The sequence below is a fragment of the Oncorhynchus keta genome, chromosome 17 (assembly GCF_023373465.1).
Source record: "Oncorhynchus keta strain PuntledgeMale-10-30-2019 chromosome 17, Oket_V2, whole genome shotgun sequence".
Classification (NCBI taxonomy): domain Eukaryota; kingdom Metazoa; phylum Chordata; class Actinopteri; order Salmoniformes; family Salmonidae; genus Oncorhynchus; species Oncorhynchus keta.
In genome coordinates, this window is record NC_068437.1 from 38009659 (window position 1) to 38027148 (window position 17490).

At 46.6% G+C, this 17490-nt stretch overlaps 2 protein-coding genes across 2 annotated transcripts in view; one reads left to right on the forward strand and one right to left on the reverse strand.

Moving 5' to 3' along the window:
- Positions 1-574: 574 nt before the first annotated feature.
- On the forward strand, positions 575-5137 carry LOC118380947 (complement C1q tumor necrosis factor-related protein 4-like). Its single transcript, XM_035767905.2, has 2 exons — positions 575-796; positions 3224-5137. The coding sequence occupies exons 1-2, from the start codon at positions 742-744 to the stop codon at positions 4315-4317; spliced, it is 1149 nt and encodes a 382-aa protein (XP_035623798.1). The 5' UTR covers positions 575-741; the 3' UTR covers positions 4318-5137.
- A 4782-nt stretch (positions 5138-9919) lies between these two features.
- The window catches only part of LOC118396032 (bile acid receptor-like), a 40767-nt gene continuing 33196 nt past the window's right edge, over positions 9920-17490 (reverse strand). The window contains exons 6-9 of the mRNA XM_052467010.1: positions 13705-13730; positions 12945-13068; positions 11118-11231; positions 9920-10902 (exon numbers count right to left, since the gene is read on the reverse strand). Of these exons, the coding sequence (XP_052322970.1) occupies positions 10796-10902; positions 11118-11231; positions 12945-13068; positions 13705-13730 (371 nt within the window). The 3' untranslated portion in view covers positions 9920-10795. The remainder of the gene's footprint in view (positions 10903-11117; positions 11232-12944; positions 13069-13704; positions 13731-17490) is intronic.

Sequence of the window (17490 nt, forward strand, 5' to 3'; positions counted from 1 at the left end):
TATATTCACATGAAATTATAAAAAACAGTAACCCAATGTGTCCAAAGACTAAATATAGTACAATATCAAAACAAAAACTCCCATTGTAGACAAGTGCTTTGGCCGATTGAAAACATTTGTCCATCAGTAAGCTCAGAGAACATGTGTGCCAACATAAATTATACATTTCCATTATGGACATGAATGAGATAAAGTCAGTGATGCTTGTTAAAACATCTGTGATTAATTTTGTTTCATGTTAGTCCTACTGTTGTTGTGAAATAGACACAGTAGGCCTAGTCTCCATCACACAGGCACCCTGTCCCTTTTGGATCAATTTCAAAGTGTAAGTCATTTCTTGCTGAGGGGCCAATTGAAAGGACTATATGCTTTTATTTTTTATTTACAAAAGGTAGGCCTATGACCACTTTATTGTGCTCTACAATTTAAAACCAGCATCATGGTTGTTTTTAAGGATTATAAACTCAACACAATGTGGACTAGATGTTCTGTTCCCGTATTAGACTAAACAAACCAATGTATTTCCTTCCTTCAATGATAAACTACCAGACCAGGATGCAGGGGTCAGCAGTGTAAAATGTCACCCATGGAGCTCCACCTCTTGACTCATCCCAATGGACATATACCATTGCTCAATGGGTTGACGGTGAGGCTTGGGGGGTAGACATTAGCTAAGCAGCACTGTGGTAGGGACTTTGGGGAAAGGCTGACGAGAGAGAAGGTAACCAGCTGACTACAGACATGCAGACGTGGCTGACTACAGACATGCACACTCTGTCCCAGCACACGAGAACAGGTAGGACCCACACTTGTATTGTTTGTATTTCTCTGTCATTAGTTATCATGTCAATTACATAGACTGTATATATAAAGGTTCCAATACAGAAGTTGTGATTTTGTGAGATGGCTTGAGAGATGTAAGAGCTATGGGATTGTTGCTGCTATATTTCTGTAAGAATCATAACTAAATCTAACCGCATTCAAATAATTTGAAAGAGTTTACAGTTTGATTGAATTGTAATGATATTTGATTTCGACACTGATTTCTTTGTAATTGCCATATCTTAAAATATGTTCTGGGGCGAAATGTTTCCACATCACTAAATAGAAGAACAAAGTTTTGTCTTTTGAATATTCTCTTGAAGTAAAAATAAATATCTATATTTTCAGTTCGAGTTTTGGCAGTTGATAAAAATGGCCTCTCTTGTCAACTGTTCTGTTCAACTTATTTAAACACACAGATTTCAATGTATATACTATATATACAAAAGTACAAAAGTATGTGGACATCCCTTGAAATTAGTACATTTGACTATTTCAGCCACACCGGTTGCAGACAGGTGTATAAAATCGAGCATGCAGTCATGCAATCTCCATAGACAAACATTGGCAATAGAATGGCCTTACTGAAGAGCTCAGTGACTTTCAACGTGGCACCATCATAGGATGACAACTTTCCAACAAGTCAGTTTGTCAAATTTCTGCCCTCCCAGAGCTGCCCTGGTCAACTGTAAGTGCTGTTATTGTGGAAACGTGTTGAAGCAACAATGGTTCAGCCACAAAGTGGTAGGCCACACAACCTCACAGAATGGGACTGCCGAGGCCTGAAGCATGTAGGGCTGTTGCAACACTCACTACTGAGTTCCAAACTGCCTCTGGAAGCAACGTCAGCACAAGAACTGTTCGTCGGGGGCTTCATGAAATGGGTTTCCATGGCCGGGCAGCCGCACAGAAGCCTAAGATCACAATGCACAATGCTAACCATTGGCTGGAGTGGTGTAAAGCTCACTGCCATTGAACTCTGAAGCAGTGAAAAAGCGTTCTCTGGAGTGATGAATCCCACTTCACCATCTGGCAGTCCAACGGACAAATCTGGGTTTAGCGGATGCCAGGAGAATGCGACCTGCACCAATGCATAGTGCCAACTGTAAAGTTTGGTGAAGGAGGAATAATGGTCTGGGCTGTTTTTCATGATTCGGTCTTAGTTAGGCCCCTTAGGTCCAGTGAAGGGAATTCTTAACGCACACAATGACATTCTAGGTGATTTTGTGCTTCCAACTTTGTGGCAACAGTTTTGGGGGAGGCCCGTTCCTGTTTCAGTATGCCAATGCCTCAGTGCACAAAGCAAGGTCCATACAGCCCTGACCTCAACCCCATCGAACACCTTTGTGATGAATTGGAACGCCGACTGCGAGCCAGGCCTAATCACCCAACATCAGTGCTAGACCTCACTAATGTTCTTGTGGCTGAATGGAAGCAAGTCCCCACAGCAATGTTCCAACATCTAGTGGAAAGCCTTCCCAGAAGAGGGGAGCAAAGAGGGGGCCAACTACATATAAATGCCCATGATTTTGGAATGAGATGTTCGACAAGCAGGTGACCACATACTTTTGGTAATGAATCTAATCAAGATTCAAAAATATATAAATGTATAACATAATGATAAAATATTGAGGCTTGTTGTCCTGAAAACAACCTCATTCCCACATTTGACCCACAACATATCCTTCCCATGGTATCACTGTGATCTTTCGTCCGCCAATTGTCCACCATGTCAAAAGGCTTTATACAACAAAAAAATGGTCCCTAACCCACACTACCCTTGGTGCCCTGCCCCACGTTGTTCCCCATCCCAAATTTTCCATTGTCCAGACACACAGGAACAGATGAACCAGGGTCTAATCTAGTCCGTTTTCTCAGTGCACAGAGAGAACAGACAATACCAGCTGAATTAGAGGAGCTGTTGCTTCCACAGGGCATCTGATTTGATGAGCAGGATCTATCCTGACAGGGCTCAACCAGACTTCCTAACCCACTCATATAGTATTTCAGCCGGCCCATCACACATTGACACATCGCACTCTTAGCTTGTAATCTTGCTTTTTTTAACAGAATAATAAAATAAAAAAGGTTTACATTGTGAAATGCTGTGCAGGAATGAAACTATTTTGCCCAATTTGACTGTATAAGGTACAACATTTTACAATCCACAAAAAATCTATATTTTCAAAAACTTGAAAGTATGGAGTTAATAAGGTAGACTGCCAAAGAAGAAAACTGTGGCTTGATGTTTCCAAGCAATAACAAAAAAGCTACATTGTTACAATGAAACTGGTTGAAGCTGGTTGAAGCAAAATTAGAATAGAATAGCCAGTATAACTGTTGTAAATTGTTTTTGAAGGAAAAGGAAGTATTTTTACTCATTGTTGTTTATCTCTCCAAGTTGAACGGACATCATGGAGCAGTCCTTGGCACCTGGCTTGTTTACTGGGCATACTCAGCTTCCTGGGGTCGGTCACACCCCTCCATGTGGCTCCTGTGACGATGGGCCTCCGCTCCTCCTTCTCGGCCACACGGACCAATAGCATCCTAGGAGGCACCCAGAAGGCTGTGACCTTCAACAGGCTCCTGGTCAACGCAGGAAGTGACTTCAACCCAGATACCGGCCACTTCCGCTGCAGAATCCCTGGGGCTTATTACTTCTCTTTCACAGTGGGGAAATATCCCGAGAAGATGCTATCTGTCATACTGGTGAAGAATGGGCAGGAGGTGCAGGCTATGGCCTACGATGACTACAAAAAGAAAGGGCGGAAGGTCCAGAGTCAAAGTGTCATGATCAGCCTGAGGGCCATGGACACAGTGTGGCTGATGCTGCAGGACAGTCCTCAGCATGCTCTCTACAGCACCGCTGGGCCTTACATTACATTCACCGGTTACCTGGTGTACCCTGACATGCCCGCACCTGGCTATCTCAACAACCACCTATCCCTGCCAGGGCAGCTTTACCCCTACCCAAACCCCAACTGCCTTCCTCCTGGAGACCACAGGCATGGTTTGAGCGGTAGTGCTAAGGCCCCTGAAGAGCCTCGCTCTGCCTTTTCCGTGGCCAGGACATCCCCGGTCCTGGGGGAGAATGGTGGCGGGCACCAAGAGAAGGAGCCTCTGACCTTCGACGTGGAGTACGTCAACATCGGAGCACACTTCAACAAGACGTCGGGCCGCTTCACCTGCCGCTACCCTGGGGCTTACTACTTTGCCTTCACGGTGGGGAAGCATCCGCACAGGGCAGTGTCAGTCAAGCTGATGACGGGCCATGGCGAGGTGCAGGCCATGGTGTTCGACGAGGACATGTCCAGAAGGAGGGAAATGCAGAGCCAGAGTCTGCTGCTGCCACTGCGTAGAGGGGACACTGTGTGGCTCTACAGCCAGCAGGATGAGCGCTATGCCGTCTACAGCAACCAGGGACGCTACACCACCTTCTCAGGCTTCCTGGTCTACCCAGACGCTGAGCCCACCACCACAGCCAGCCAGGACTAGGACTAGGACAGAACTCAAGTCTGAGGGCTCTGAGTTCTTCAAAACACACTGGACCCTCCTTCAAATGTACATGGTGCTATGGTTACAAAACCAAAGTTGAGAAAGTGTAAATGCTTTATAGGCTTTGTGTAGAACCGCTGCAGTCACTTTCTGGGTGTGGATTGAACAACAGCAGCAGCTATCGCTGAAAAATAGGGCAAAGATGTACATATCTTATACACAGATACACATTTGTTTGTTCTTCTATTGATTAAATAGCAATTTTCTTTGAAGTAATATACCATTCCACAAGATGGTGTTGTGAGTCATTTTTTTGTTGTTGATACATCGACAAGCTTATGACATTATCACACATAATCATGTAATGTTTCTTATTATAAGCACATTTTCTGTAAAACGATGGAAAATGTTATGTTTTGTGTTTGGCTGCGTTAAACCAAAGTTATAGATGATGCTGGACCATCAGGATTCCTTGGATACCACATGAATCTCATTGACTTGTTTTTTCTCATTCACCAAAGGCTGTGAGTTATAATAAGTAGAGATTTCCTTTGTAATCTTTATATATACAGACTTTTGTAGTGACAGAATTATATATCCTTACTGAGCAGATGTTTATGCAAGTCTCAGAACGACTCATAAAACCCTTTAATGCTTTAACTTCTGTAGTGATTGCACTCGAGACTACTGTGTAAATATTGTATAGTTTGCCTGACTGACTGTATGGAGTTAGATAACCTGAATGTGATGTAGTTATGAATGTTTGATGTATTCTGGATACATAGTGAAATAATATTGATTAAAGGTCAATTTACAAGATTATCAGGAACTCAACATTCTCTACCAGTGTTAGCGATTCTCAAGCCTTTCTCAAGTTTATCTGAGATTTCTTTCCTGAGCTCAAACAAAAACATTGTTCAGATTTGATGTAAGAATTCACATGAGTTATCGCTATCCATTTTGTAAATAGCACATCTGCATGACATAAACAATTGTCAATACAGTAATTCAGAGATAAATACAGTAAGTACCACAGGTAGTAGGTAGTTAACATAGCTTACTTCACATTCAGATATGTGTTCAAAAGAGCGTAACATTGCTGATCCTGAGTAGTTGACTTCATGTGCAGTTTGCTCAATTTGAACAGGCACTCCTTGAAGCCTCATAGACTCTAGCAAAGCACTTTCTAACTTTGCTTGACATACAACATGCAGGCAATGTTTGTTCTGAATTCAACAACCAGTATTTACTCTGTCCTCCTCATCTCAAGTGTGGACATGAGGCTGCAAAAATCTTCTGCCACTGGAGTCTATCTTTGGCTGCAGCTTGCACCCTATCCTATGAGGGGTCCAATGCTTCCAGCTCAGCCACCATTATCCATCACCAACTAGCAGTGGATTCTCCAATATCAGACACTCATTTAAACCTCACACAGTCACTGCTACTGAGCCATGCAACCGGATTCTGAATGCACAGAAACCTGACCCTGTTTGTCTCTTCTATGAGCATAATCTGTGAAGCGTTGAGAGTTTGAGTATAAAGACACACAACTACATATCTAAGATGATATTGCTATGATATGATTTATACAATGATTTTGATGACTTTTCAAAGTCAACAAGATGATCCGAAAAAAGATTGACTTACTTATTACATTTACCTGCTTCTCATCGACTGAATCCTGCTATGAGTGTTTCACAAGTCTTCTCATTGTCTTGGATTCGGTGTCCACAAATGCCACAAAATGAATCCAAGGGTAGATAAAATAATAATAAAATAAAACAAATTGTACAACAATGTAATAGCTGTTTTAGAATGGAAAAATGGGACATACTGTACTTGGAATGGGATTAAAAGTTAATGCTATTAAAGCTAGAATCCTTTGAAACAACATAAATTGTATCACTCTCAAATTCATAGACAGAGCTATGGATGCAAACACTGACCATCCATGATATCCAAATTATATTTTCAATCATGTTTTGTTTACATTTACTTTGTTTACAAACATAAAACAAGCTTGTATTTTGGGCTCTGATGGGGTACGACAGTTGAACTAAACTCATGAGGCATTTATAAGTTATTTTCCTCAAGAATCAGTCATTTATATGTCCAAAAATGTATGTAGCAACCAAGGATTTCAGATTTAAATCAGTGTTAAATTTAAATTAAATCACAGTGTACAATGGAGAGTATTTTGCATTTGAATTGGACGAAAACTAAAGACAGATTTAAAACAAAATCACCTGTGATACACAATGGCAAAGAACTATTGTATATAAAAAGAAAGTCATTGGGATTATTTTAGATAATACATGTGAGTATTTACTCACATATTTGGGTCAAATTGTTAGATTCATGACACAGGTATACAGAAGGGACGATAACAGGAAGCAGATAACAGGAAGCAGATACCAGGAAGCAGGTGCCAGGATGTCACGTTCTGTCCATCGTTAGTATGTGTTTTCCTTGTTTTAGTGTTGGTCAGGACGTGAGCTGGGTGGGCATTCTATGTTGTGTGTCTGGTTTGTCTATTTCTATGTTTGGCCTGATATGGTTCTCAATCAGAGGCAGGTGTTAGTCATTGTCTCTGATTGGGAACCATATTTAGGTAGCCTGTTTTGTGTTAGGTTTTGTGGGTGATTGTTCCTGTCTCTGTGTTTGCACCAGATAGGACTGTTTAGCTTTTCACTTTTCTTGTTTTGTATAGTCTGTTCATGTATAGTCGTCTTTATTAAAAACATGAATAACCACCACGCTGCATTTTGGTCCGCCTCTCTTTCACCAGAAGAAAACCCTTACAGAATCACCCACCACAACAGGACCAAGCGGCGTGGTAACGGGCAACAGCAAAAGCAGCAGCAGGAGAAGGAACATAGGCAGCAGGAACAGCAACAGCGAGGTCAGGATTTCGGGACATGGGAGCAGAATCTGGACTACACAACTTGGGAGGAGATAGACAGGTGGGCGGTCGACCCAGGGAGATTGCCGGAGCCCGCCTGGGATTCGATGGAGCAGTGTGCGGAAGGTTACAGGAGAATGAGGTTGGCGACGCAAGCACGGCGGCGTGGACGGAAGCCCGAGAGTCAGCCCCAAAAATGTCTTGGGGGGCACAGGGAGAGTGTGGCAGAGTCAGGAGTCAGACCTGAGCCAACTCCCCCTGTTTACCGTAAGGAGCCATGGATGGAATTGGAGCTGTTGGCGAAGCTGAGTCTGAGAGTGTTGAGGATGTATTGGACAGAGTAGAGAGAAAGCTGTTGGTTTGGCATAGTATGCACGGCATTCGCCCTGAGGAGCGTGTTAGCTGTCCGATGTCACCCGTGTCAGTTCCTCGTACTCAGCCTGAAACGTGTGTTGGAGTTCCGGGGGATTTGATGCCGGCTATACACACCAGGTCTCCAGTACACCTTCACAACCTGGTGTGTCCTGTTCCTTGCACTCACCCGTAGGTGCGTGGCCCGGTACCACCAGTGCTGGCTCCCCGCACCAGGCGGTTTCTCCGTCCCATCAACACAGGTGCTCCCGCCTGTCCGGCGCTGCCTGAGTCTCCCGCCTGTCCGGCGCTGCCAGAGCACCCGCTCCTCAGTCCAGAGGCGCCAGAGCTTCTCTGTCCAGCGCGGCCAGAGCCTTCCTCCTCTCCAGCGCAGCCGGAGTCTCCCGCCTGTCCGGCGCTGCCAGAGCTCCCGCCCCTCATTCCAGAGGCGCCAGAGTTCCTCTGTCCAGCACTGCCAGAGCCTTCCTCTCCAGCACCGCCAGTGCCGCCAGTCTGCCCAGCGCCGCCAGTGCCGCCAGTCTACCGAGCGCTGCCAGTGCCGCCAGTCTGCCCAGCGCCACCAGCGCCGCCAGTCTGCCCAGCGCCGCCAGTCTGCCCAGCGCCGCCAGTCTGCCCAGTGCCGCCAGTGCCGCCAGTCTGCCCAATGCCGCCAGTCTGCCCAGCGCCGCCAGTCTGCCCAGCGCCGCCAGTCTGCCCAGCGCCGCCAGTCTGCCCAGCGCCGCCAGTCTGTCATGATCAGTTCGATCCGCCAGTCAGCCAGGATCCGCCAGTCAGCCAGGATCCGCCAGTCAGCCAGGATCCGCCAGTCAGCCAGGATCCTCCAGAACTGCCAGTCTGCCAGGGTCTGCCAGGATCCGCCAGTCTGCCAGGATCTGCCAGAACTGCCAGTCGGCCAGGATCCGCCAGTCAGCCAGGATCCGCCAGTCGGCCAGGATCTGCCAGTCAGCCAGGATCAGTTAGATCCGCCATTCAGCCAGGATCCGCCAGTCGGCCAGGATCCGCCAGAACTGCCAGCCGGCCAGGATCTGCCAGTCGGCCAGGATCCGCCAGGATCTGCCAGTCAGCCAGGATCAATTAGATCCGCCAGTCTGCCAGGATCCGCCAGTCTGCCAGGATCCACCAGTCTGCCAGGATCCACCAGTCAGCCAGGATCTGCCAGAACTGCCAGGATCTGCCAGAACTGCCAGGATCCGCCAGGATCTGCCAGGATCCGCCAGTCTGCCAGGATCCGCCAGTCTGCCAGGATCCGCCAGTTTGCCAGGATCTGCCAGTCAGCCAGGATCTGCCGGAACCACCAGCCAGCCAGGATCTGGTAGATCCATCAACCTGCCTGAGCTTCCTCTCACTCTTGAGCTTCCTCTCACTCTTGAGCTTCCTCTCACTCTTGAGCTTCCTCTCACTCTTGAGCTTCCTCTCACTCTTGAGCTTCCTCTCACTCTTGAGCTTCCTCTCCTTCCTCTCGGTCCCGAGCTTCCTCTCGGTCCCGAGCTTCCTCTCGGTCCCGAGCTTCCCCTCGGTCCCGAGCTTCCCCTCGGTCCCGAGCTTCCCCTCGGTCCCGAGCTTCCCCTCAGTCCTGAGCTACCTCAGTCCAGTGGGGCCCGTTGTTAGGTTTCCTAGGCCAAGGTTAGCGGCGAGGGTCGCCACTCAAGGGACACTAAGGAGGTGGACTAAGACAATTATGGAGTGGGGTCCACGTCCAGCGCCAGAGCCGCCACCGCGGACAGATGCCCACCCAGACCCTCCCCTATAGGTTTAGGTTGTGCGTTCGGAGTCCGCACCTTGGGGGGGTTCTGTCACGTTCTGTCCATCGTTCGTATGTGTTTTCCTTGTTTTAGTGTTGGTCAGGACGTGAGCTGGGTGGGCATTCTATGTTGTGTGTCTGGTTTGTCTATTTCTATGTTTGGCCTGATATGGTTCTCAATCAGAGGCAGGTGTTAGTCATTGTCTCTGATTGGGAACCATATTTAGGTAGCCTGTTTTGTGTTGGGTTTTGTGGGTGATTGTTCCTGTCTCTGTGTTTGCACCAGATAAGACTGTTTAGGTTTTCACTTTTCTTGTTTTGTATAGTCTGTTCATGTATAGTCGTCTTTATTAAAAACATGAATAACCACCACGCTGCATTTTGGTCCGCCTCTCTTTCACCAGAAAACCCTTACACAGGAAGCAGATATCAGGAAGCAGGTGCCATTTGCATGTCAGTCTGATTGTAAACAATTATAATCATTCCTTAATCTTTCTTAATATAAACGGTATCCTTAACGTAAGAATGTCATATGTGTGCTGTCTGAACAATGAACGATCTGAGCAATGGCATTGTTCATGAATGGTTTCTCTTTAATGTATTGTATCTGAACATAAGGGGATATGATATCATGCTATCGACAAGCAATCATATTGGGAAAGTCTGAAATATGACCCCATAGGTTCCACATGAGGTTAAAATCCTAATTTGAATTATATTTACCACCACAATAGTAACTATGTTATGGGAATATTCCAATCTAGTTATGTTGTGAGAAATATTTCAGCAAGTGTAAACATCTGTGGTTCATAACTAGGTTGAGGTGAGCTTTGACTCCCCAAACTGAAATATTATGGGGCGGTTTCCAAATTAAGCCTGGACTTAAAAGCAATGTCAATGAATATTCTCCACTCAGCGTGCTTATGGGAAACCTGTCCAATGATTATAAACACAATTAAAGGACAATAACATGACTACGGTAAACACAGTCTATCAGTCAAAATATGTTTAATGAGTGATTAAAACATGAATTGTCAATGCTAGGGATGTTGTCACATTGCTTTCTCCAAAATCTAGCAAATGTGACAAGTCCATTATCCCGTTGGGAGATATTTTTTTTAAATAATGTCTCCAAGTTTCTTTGGCAACAGATGGTCACATTCAAGTAGCCCATCACAAAAGCTCACAGAACACCTGAGCATAGCCTACACAACATTCCTTCACAACATCTCAAAGCAGTGTTAAGTCCAAAGTCAGAACATCGGAAATGGTAAAAGGGTCAGCTTCTGAAAAGGCTGCAGCATCTGAAATGGTTAAAGGAGTCACTAAGGTGAAATGTTTTGTTTTTCCTCTCCTCTCCCTCATCCATCCACCCATCCATCCATCCATCCACCCATCCATCCATCCATCCACCCATCCATCCATCCATCCATCCATCCATCCATGCAGCCTCTGTGTACCATTTACTGTACGTCCAAGATCTCGCAGAGGAGGGGTGTGAACTTGTGGTCGCTCATGCGCCAGGAGGTGAGCATTTCAGCATGGTGGTGGTTGAGTGTATGAAAGTAGTCTATGGAGAAGGAGAAACTGTATTTCATGGTTCGGTTTACAAACTTCAAATAACTTTAGCCATCGCTAGCTAAGAAGGAGTGATAGGGGGCATTTGACACATTTAAAAAAAAGACCAATCACCTTTCAGTAAGGTCAAACCAAATAATCAAGTTGATTTTTGTTGATTTGACCATGACTTTTTAACTTGTGCCACATGCCCAGGTGGCAGCTCACCTGGTGACAGGATGGTAATGGCGGTGAGGAGGGCGTGTTCTTCCTGCATCATCTGGAGTTCCCCGATGCTTTTATAGAAGGTGAACATGGGTGTAATGAACTCCTCTGATATGCCTGGAAAACATGTGGAGGTGCATGATCAATATACAACCACTGGATGGCAGTGTTGTCCATAGATGCAGTATAGATCACAGGGGAATCGGTTCAAACATTGTTCAATATATATATACTGATATCTAGTATAATTCCCATAACGTCCCACTGTAATGAACCAAAATATGTGATATAAAATTAGGGGTAGTATACCATTTGAGGATACCATTGGAATTTTCCCAGATTTCCATTTAAAAAATCCTGAGAGCAGGACAACCCCCACCTCCACCACTACTACCACCAAAACCATTTTAGAAATCCACCCAATCCAGTCAGTCAAATCACAGAGCCATAATCCTTCAGAAATGCCAGGAGCGCACAAAGAAGGAGAGAGGGGCACAATAGAGCTCTGGATGTTTAGATAAAGAACAATAGCCTCTTTAGACATCTCTCTCTTTTCCCTCAGACTGGCCTTTAGCTTGAATGTCTCTCAACTAATCCATTCACTCAGGACCTGCACCAAGGGATGTAATGACGCAGACATAGCAGCCATCTCTTCCACTCTATATTCAACTGTCCAACCAGGGGTATCAAAGTGACAGCTCAGATATGACTGCATATTACAGCAATACAGTAGGCTTTAGATATCAAGGCAGCCAGACTGCTGCACTCTTTCAAAAATATATGAAAGTGAGTTTCATAAATAAAGATGCAGAAATAAATTTAGTTAGGGATTACTATGAAGATTTCCTAACAACAACAAAAGGTCCAATCATCGATTCACAAATACAGGCTTCTCTATTAAAAGTAATTATTGTAATATCCCAGTTAGCAAACTGGTTTCAGTGAGAAAACTGGTTTCAATGATGTCATTTCAACCAGCTTTGCCCACTGGGGTAATGTGTTGTCTTGTGTACTGTACACACAAATCAGAATATCAAAGCCAGATCCTCTCGTTTGATGTGTTATGACCAGCACAATTAATTGGATGTTTAGTGAATTATTCATGCCACCTTACACCACACTGCCATCCGATACCCAACACTACCAGCATTTATGGACGATAAATCATGTGCATAGTTCTAACTGATCCAGTCTAGCTAGCACCTGAAGACAGCCCTCTTTTACCACCCTACCTGGCACATTGCCCATACACGCTCACAATGGAATGAAATGCTATCCGGTAGGCAGGGGTCCGTTTACACGGGTAACCCACACCTGGCCAAGGATCAACAGGTCAGTACACTGCTAGGCTACCAGTCTCCTCGTCAACTAGATCGTCGGATAAAGCAGTCCTATCCATTATTCACACCAGACCTGTGTCTCTCTGTGTGTGTGTGTGTGTGTGTGTGTGTGTGTGTGTGTGTGTGTGTGTGTGTGTGTGTGTGTGTGTGTGTGTGTGTGTGTGTGTGTGTGTGTGTGTGTGTGTGTGTGTGTGTGTGTGTGTGTGTGTGTGTGTGTGTGTGTGTGTGTGTGGTGGATGAAAGGCCAGATGCCTATCAATGTCATGAATGTTTCATGCCAACCATGAATTGTGGTAAAAGTTTGTTTGACATGCTAAGGTGATGTTCATGTTGATGAATGAGCTGAAGATGTTTTCGAGGATCATGATACTGATGATAATGATGATAACCTCCATTTAGTTCTAATAGTAGTAGTAGACTTGTGGATGGATATTGAAGTATTGTTGTAGCATTTTCACTTGTATGCGCCAGTTTCCCAGTATGAACACACCACTCTTGCGTATCCTGTCCTCCAACACCTCTGTGTGTCCATGGGGTAGCTTCCTGGTAAACACCTGTGCTGAGCGCAGGAACATGGCCTCCACTGCCGAGCCCTTCAACAGTGCGATCTGATCATTTACATTTACATTTAAGTCATTTAGCAGACGCTCTTATCCAGAGCGACTTACAAATTGGTGCATTCACCTTATAACATCCAGTGGAACAGTCACTTTACAATAGTGCATCTAAATCTTAAAGGGGGGGGGGGTGAGAAGGATTACTTATCCTATCCTAGGTATTCCTTAAAGAGGTGGGGTTTCAGGTGTCTCCGGAAGGTGGTGATTGACTCCGCTGTCCTGGCGTCGTGAGGGAGTTTGTTCCACCATTGGGGGGCCAGAGCAGCGAACAGTTTTGACTGGGCTGAGCGGGAACTGTACTTCCTCAGTGGTAGGGAGGCGAGCAGGCCAGAGGTGGATGAACGCAGTGCCCTTGTTTGGGTGTAGGGCCTGATCAGAGCCTGGAGGTACTGAGGTGCCGTTCCCCTCACAGCTCCGTAGGCAAGCACCATGGTCTTGTAGCGGATGCGAGCTTCAACTGGAAGCCAGTGGAGAGAGCGGAGGAGCGGGGTGACGTGGGAGAACTTGGGAAGGTTGAACACCAGACGGGCTGCGGCGTTCTGGATGAGTTGTAGGGGTTTAATGGCACAGGCAGGGAGCCCAGCCAACAGCGAGTTGCAGTAATCCAGACGGGAGATGACAAGTGCCATGATCCTCATGGTCCAGGGCTGAGAAACCTGCACACATGCACCCACCCACACACAAATGCACACAGACACACACACACAGTCAGGGGAGGCTATTGCAGGGAGGAAGGTAAGAATGGACCTCCTCTATGGTTTGTGAGAAATAAAAAATAATTAAATGTAAAAAATCCTCTTTGTAAATAAAACTATGCTAAATAAACTCACTCAGTAGATGCCTCAACAACAGAAAGAGATTAGTTAAGGAAGACCTTCCCATTTCAATGTAATATAACAGAGGTGTTTTGGTGATGAGTTACATTGCCTGAGACCTTCCGTGTCTTGCTAAGATTATTGAGTCCTTGGTAAATGTCCAACTTTGTTATTTTTTTACCTGAGAAATGTATTTTGAATGTAAACTAATCAGGGTTTAGGCCTGGGCACAGCACTATTACAGGAACCACTGACAACGCTGGGACAACACTTGTGCGCTGCCATATGGGACTCCCAACCACGGCTGAAATCTCTACATTACTCCCTTTTCATTTACAAGGCCCTACTTCATAAACTTCTGTCTTATCTAACTTTGCTGTTGAAGTATAGACACCTGAGTTGCCTAACCCGTTCACAGGATTGGTTAACTCTTCAGGTTCCCAGGGTCTCCACCTAGCTAGGTAAACCCGTTCACAGGATTGGTTAACTCTTCAGGTTCCCAGGGTCTCCACCTAGCTAGGTAAACCCGTTCACAGGATTGGTTAACTCTTCAGGTTCCCAGGGTCTCCACCGAGCTAGGTAAACCCGTTCACAGGATTGGTTGACTCTTCAGGTTCCCAGGGTCTCCACCTAGCTAGGTAAACCCGTTCACAGGATTGGTTAACTCTTCAGGTTCCCAGGGTCTCCACCTAGCTAGGTAAACCCGTTCACAGGATTGGTTAACTCTTCAGGTTCCCAGGGTCTCCACCTAGCTAGGTAAACCCGTTCACAGGATTGGTTAACTCTTCAGGTTCCCAGGGTCTCCACCGAGCTAGGTAAACCCGTTCACAGGATTGGTTGACTCTTCAGGTTCCCAGGGTCTCCACCTAGCTAGGTAAACCCGTTCACAGGATTGGTTAACTCTTCAGGTTCCCAGGGTCTCCACCTAGCTAGGTAAACCCGTTCACAGGATTGGTTGACTCTTCAGGTTCCCAGGGTCTCCACCTAGCTAGGTAAACCCGTTCACAGGATTGGTTAACTCTTCAGGTTCCCAGGGTCTCCACCTAGCTAGGTAAACCCGTTCACAGGATTGGTTAACTCTTCAGGTTCCCAGGGTCTCCACCTAGCTAGGTAAACCCGTTCACAAGATTGGTTAACTCTTCAGGTTCCCAGGGTCTCCACCGAGATAGGTAAACCCGTTCACAGGATTGGTTAACTCTTCAGGTTCCCCGGGTCTCCACCGAGCTAGGTAAACCCGTTCACAGGATTGGTTAACTCTTCAGGTTCCCAGGGTCTCCACCTAGCTAGGTAAACCCGTTCACAGGATTGGTTAACTCTTCAGGTTCCCAGGGTCTCCACCGAGCTAGGTAAACCCGTTCACAGGATTGGTTAACTCTTCAGGTTCCCAGGGTCTCCACCGAGCTAGGTAAATCCGTTCACAGGATTGGTTAACTCTTCAGGTTCCCAGGGTCTCCACCGAGCTAGGTAAACCCGTTCACAGGATTGGTTAACTCTTCAGGTTCCCAGGGTCTCCACCTAGCTAGGTAAACCCGTTCACAGGATTGGTTAACTCTTCAGATTCCCAGGGTCTCCACCTAGCTAGGTAAACCCGTTCACAGGATTGGTTAACTCTTCCAGGTTCCCAGGGTCTCCACCGAGCTAGGTAAACCCGTTCACAGGATTGGTTAACTCTTCAGGTTCCCAGGGTCTCCACCGAGCTAGGTAAACCCGTTCACAGGATTGGTTAACTCTTCAGGTTCCCAGGGTCTCCACCGAGCGAGGTAAACCCGTTCACAGGATTGGTTAACTCTTCAGGTTCCCAGGGTCTCCACCTAGCTAGGTAAACCCGTTCACAGGATTGGTTAACTCTTCAGGTTCCCAGGGTCTCCACCGAGCTAGGTAAACCCGTTCACAGGATTGGTTAACTCTTCAGGTTCCCAGGGTCTCCACCGAGCTAGGTAAACCCGTTCACAGGATTGGTTAACTCTTCAGGTTCCCAGGGTCTCCACCGAGCTAGGTAAACCCGTTCACAGGATTGGTTAACTCTTCAGGTTCCCAGGGTCTCCACCTAGCTAGGTAAACCCGTTCACAAGATTGGTTAACTCTTCAGGTTCCCAGGGTCTCCACCGAGATAGGTAAACCCGTTCACAGGATTGGTTAACTCTTCAGGTTCCCAGGGTCTCCACCGAGCTAGGTAAACCCGTTCACAGGATTGGTTAACTCTTCAGGTTCCCAGGGTCTCCACCTAGCTAGGTAAACCCGTTCACAGGATTGGTTAACTCTTCAGGTTCCCAGGGTCTCCACCGAGCTAGGTAAACCCGTTCACAGGATTGGTTAACTCTTCAGGTTCCCAGGGTCTCCACCGAGCTAGGTAAACCCGTTCACAGGATTGGTTAACTCTTCAGGTTCCCAGGGTCTCCACCTAGCTAGGTAAACCCGTTCACAGGATTGGTTAACTCTTCAGGTTCCCAGGGTCTCCACCGAGCTAGGTAAATCCGTTCACAGGATTGGTTAACTCTTCAGGTTCCCAGGGTCTCCACCGAGCTAGGTAAACCCGTTCACAGGATTGGTTAACTCTTCAGGTTCCCAGGGTCTCCACCTAGCTAGGTAAACCCGTTCACAGGATTGGTTAACTCTTCAGATTCCCAGGGTCTCCACCTAGCTAGGTAAACCCGTTCACAGGATTGGTTAACTCTTCAGGTTCCCAGGGTCTCCACCGAGCTAGGTAAACCCGTTCACAGGATTGGTTAACTCTTCAGGTTCCCAGGGTCTCCACCGAGCTAGGTAAACCCGTTCACAGGATTGGTTAACTCTTCAGGTTCCCAGGGTCTCCACCGAGCGAGGTAAACCCGTTCACAGGATTGGTTAACTCTTCAGGTTCCCAGGGTCTCCACCTAGCTAGGTAAACCGGTTCACAGGATTGGTTAACTCTTCAGGTTCCCAGGGTCTCCACCGAGCTAGGTAAACCCGTTCACAGGATTGGTTAACTCTTCAGGTTCCCAGGGTCTCCACCGAGCTAGGTAAACCCGTTCACAGGATTGGTTAACTCTTCAGGTTCCCAGGGTCTCCACCGAGCTAGGTAAATCCGTTCACAGGATTGGTTAACTCTTCAGGTTCCCAGGGTCTCCACCGAGCTAGGTAAACCCGTTCACAGGATTGGTTAACTCTTCAGGTTCCCAGGGTCTCCACCTAGCTAGGTAAACCCGTTCACAGGATTGGTTAACTCTTCAGGTTCCCAGGGTCTCCACCTAGCTAGGTAAATCATTCACAGGATTGGTTAACTCTTCAGGTTCCCAGGGTCTCCACCGAGCTAGGTAAATCCGTTCACAAGATTGGTTAACTCTTCAGGTTCCAAGGGTCTCCACCGAGCTAGGTAAACCGTTCCCAGGATTGGTTAACTCTTCAGGTTCCCAGGGTCTCCACCTAGCTAGGTAAACCCGTTCACAGGATTGGTTAACTCTTCAGGTTCCCAGGGTCTCCACCACGCTTGGTAAACCGTTCACAGGATTGGTTAACTCTTCAGGTTCCCAGGGTCTCCACCTAGCTAGGTAAACCCGTTCACAGGATTGGTTAACTCTTCAGGTTCCCAGGGTCTCCACCTAGCTAGGTAAACCATTCACAGGAT

Bases quoted from the DNA above. Each gene is read 5' to 3' on its own strand.
- LOC118380947 (XM_035767905.2), top strand. From the start codon at position 742: ATGCAGACGTGGCTGACTACAGACATGCACACTCTGTCCCAGCACACG. The intron at 797-3,223 runs GTAGGACCCACA...TATCTCTCCAAG, and splicing joins GTCCCAGCACACGAGAACAG to TTGAACGGACATCATGGAGC.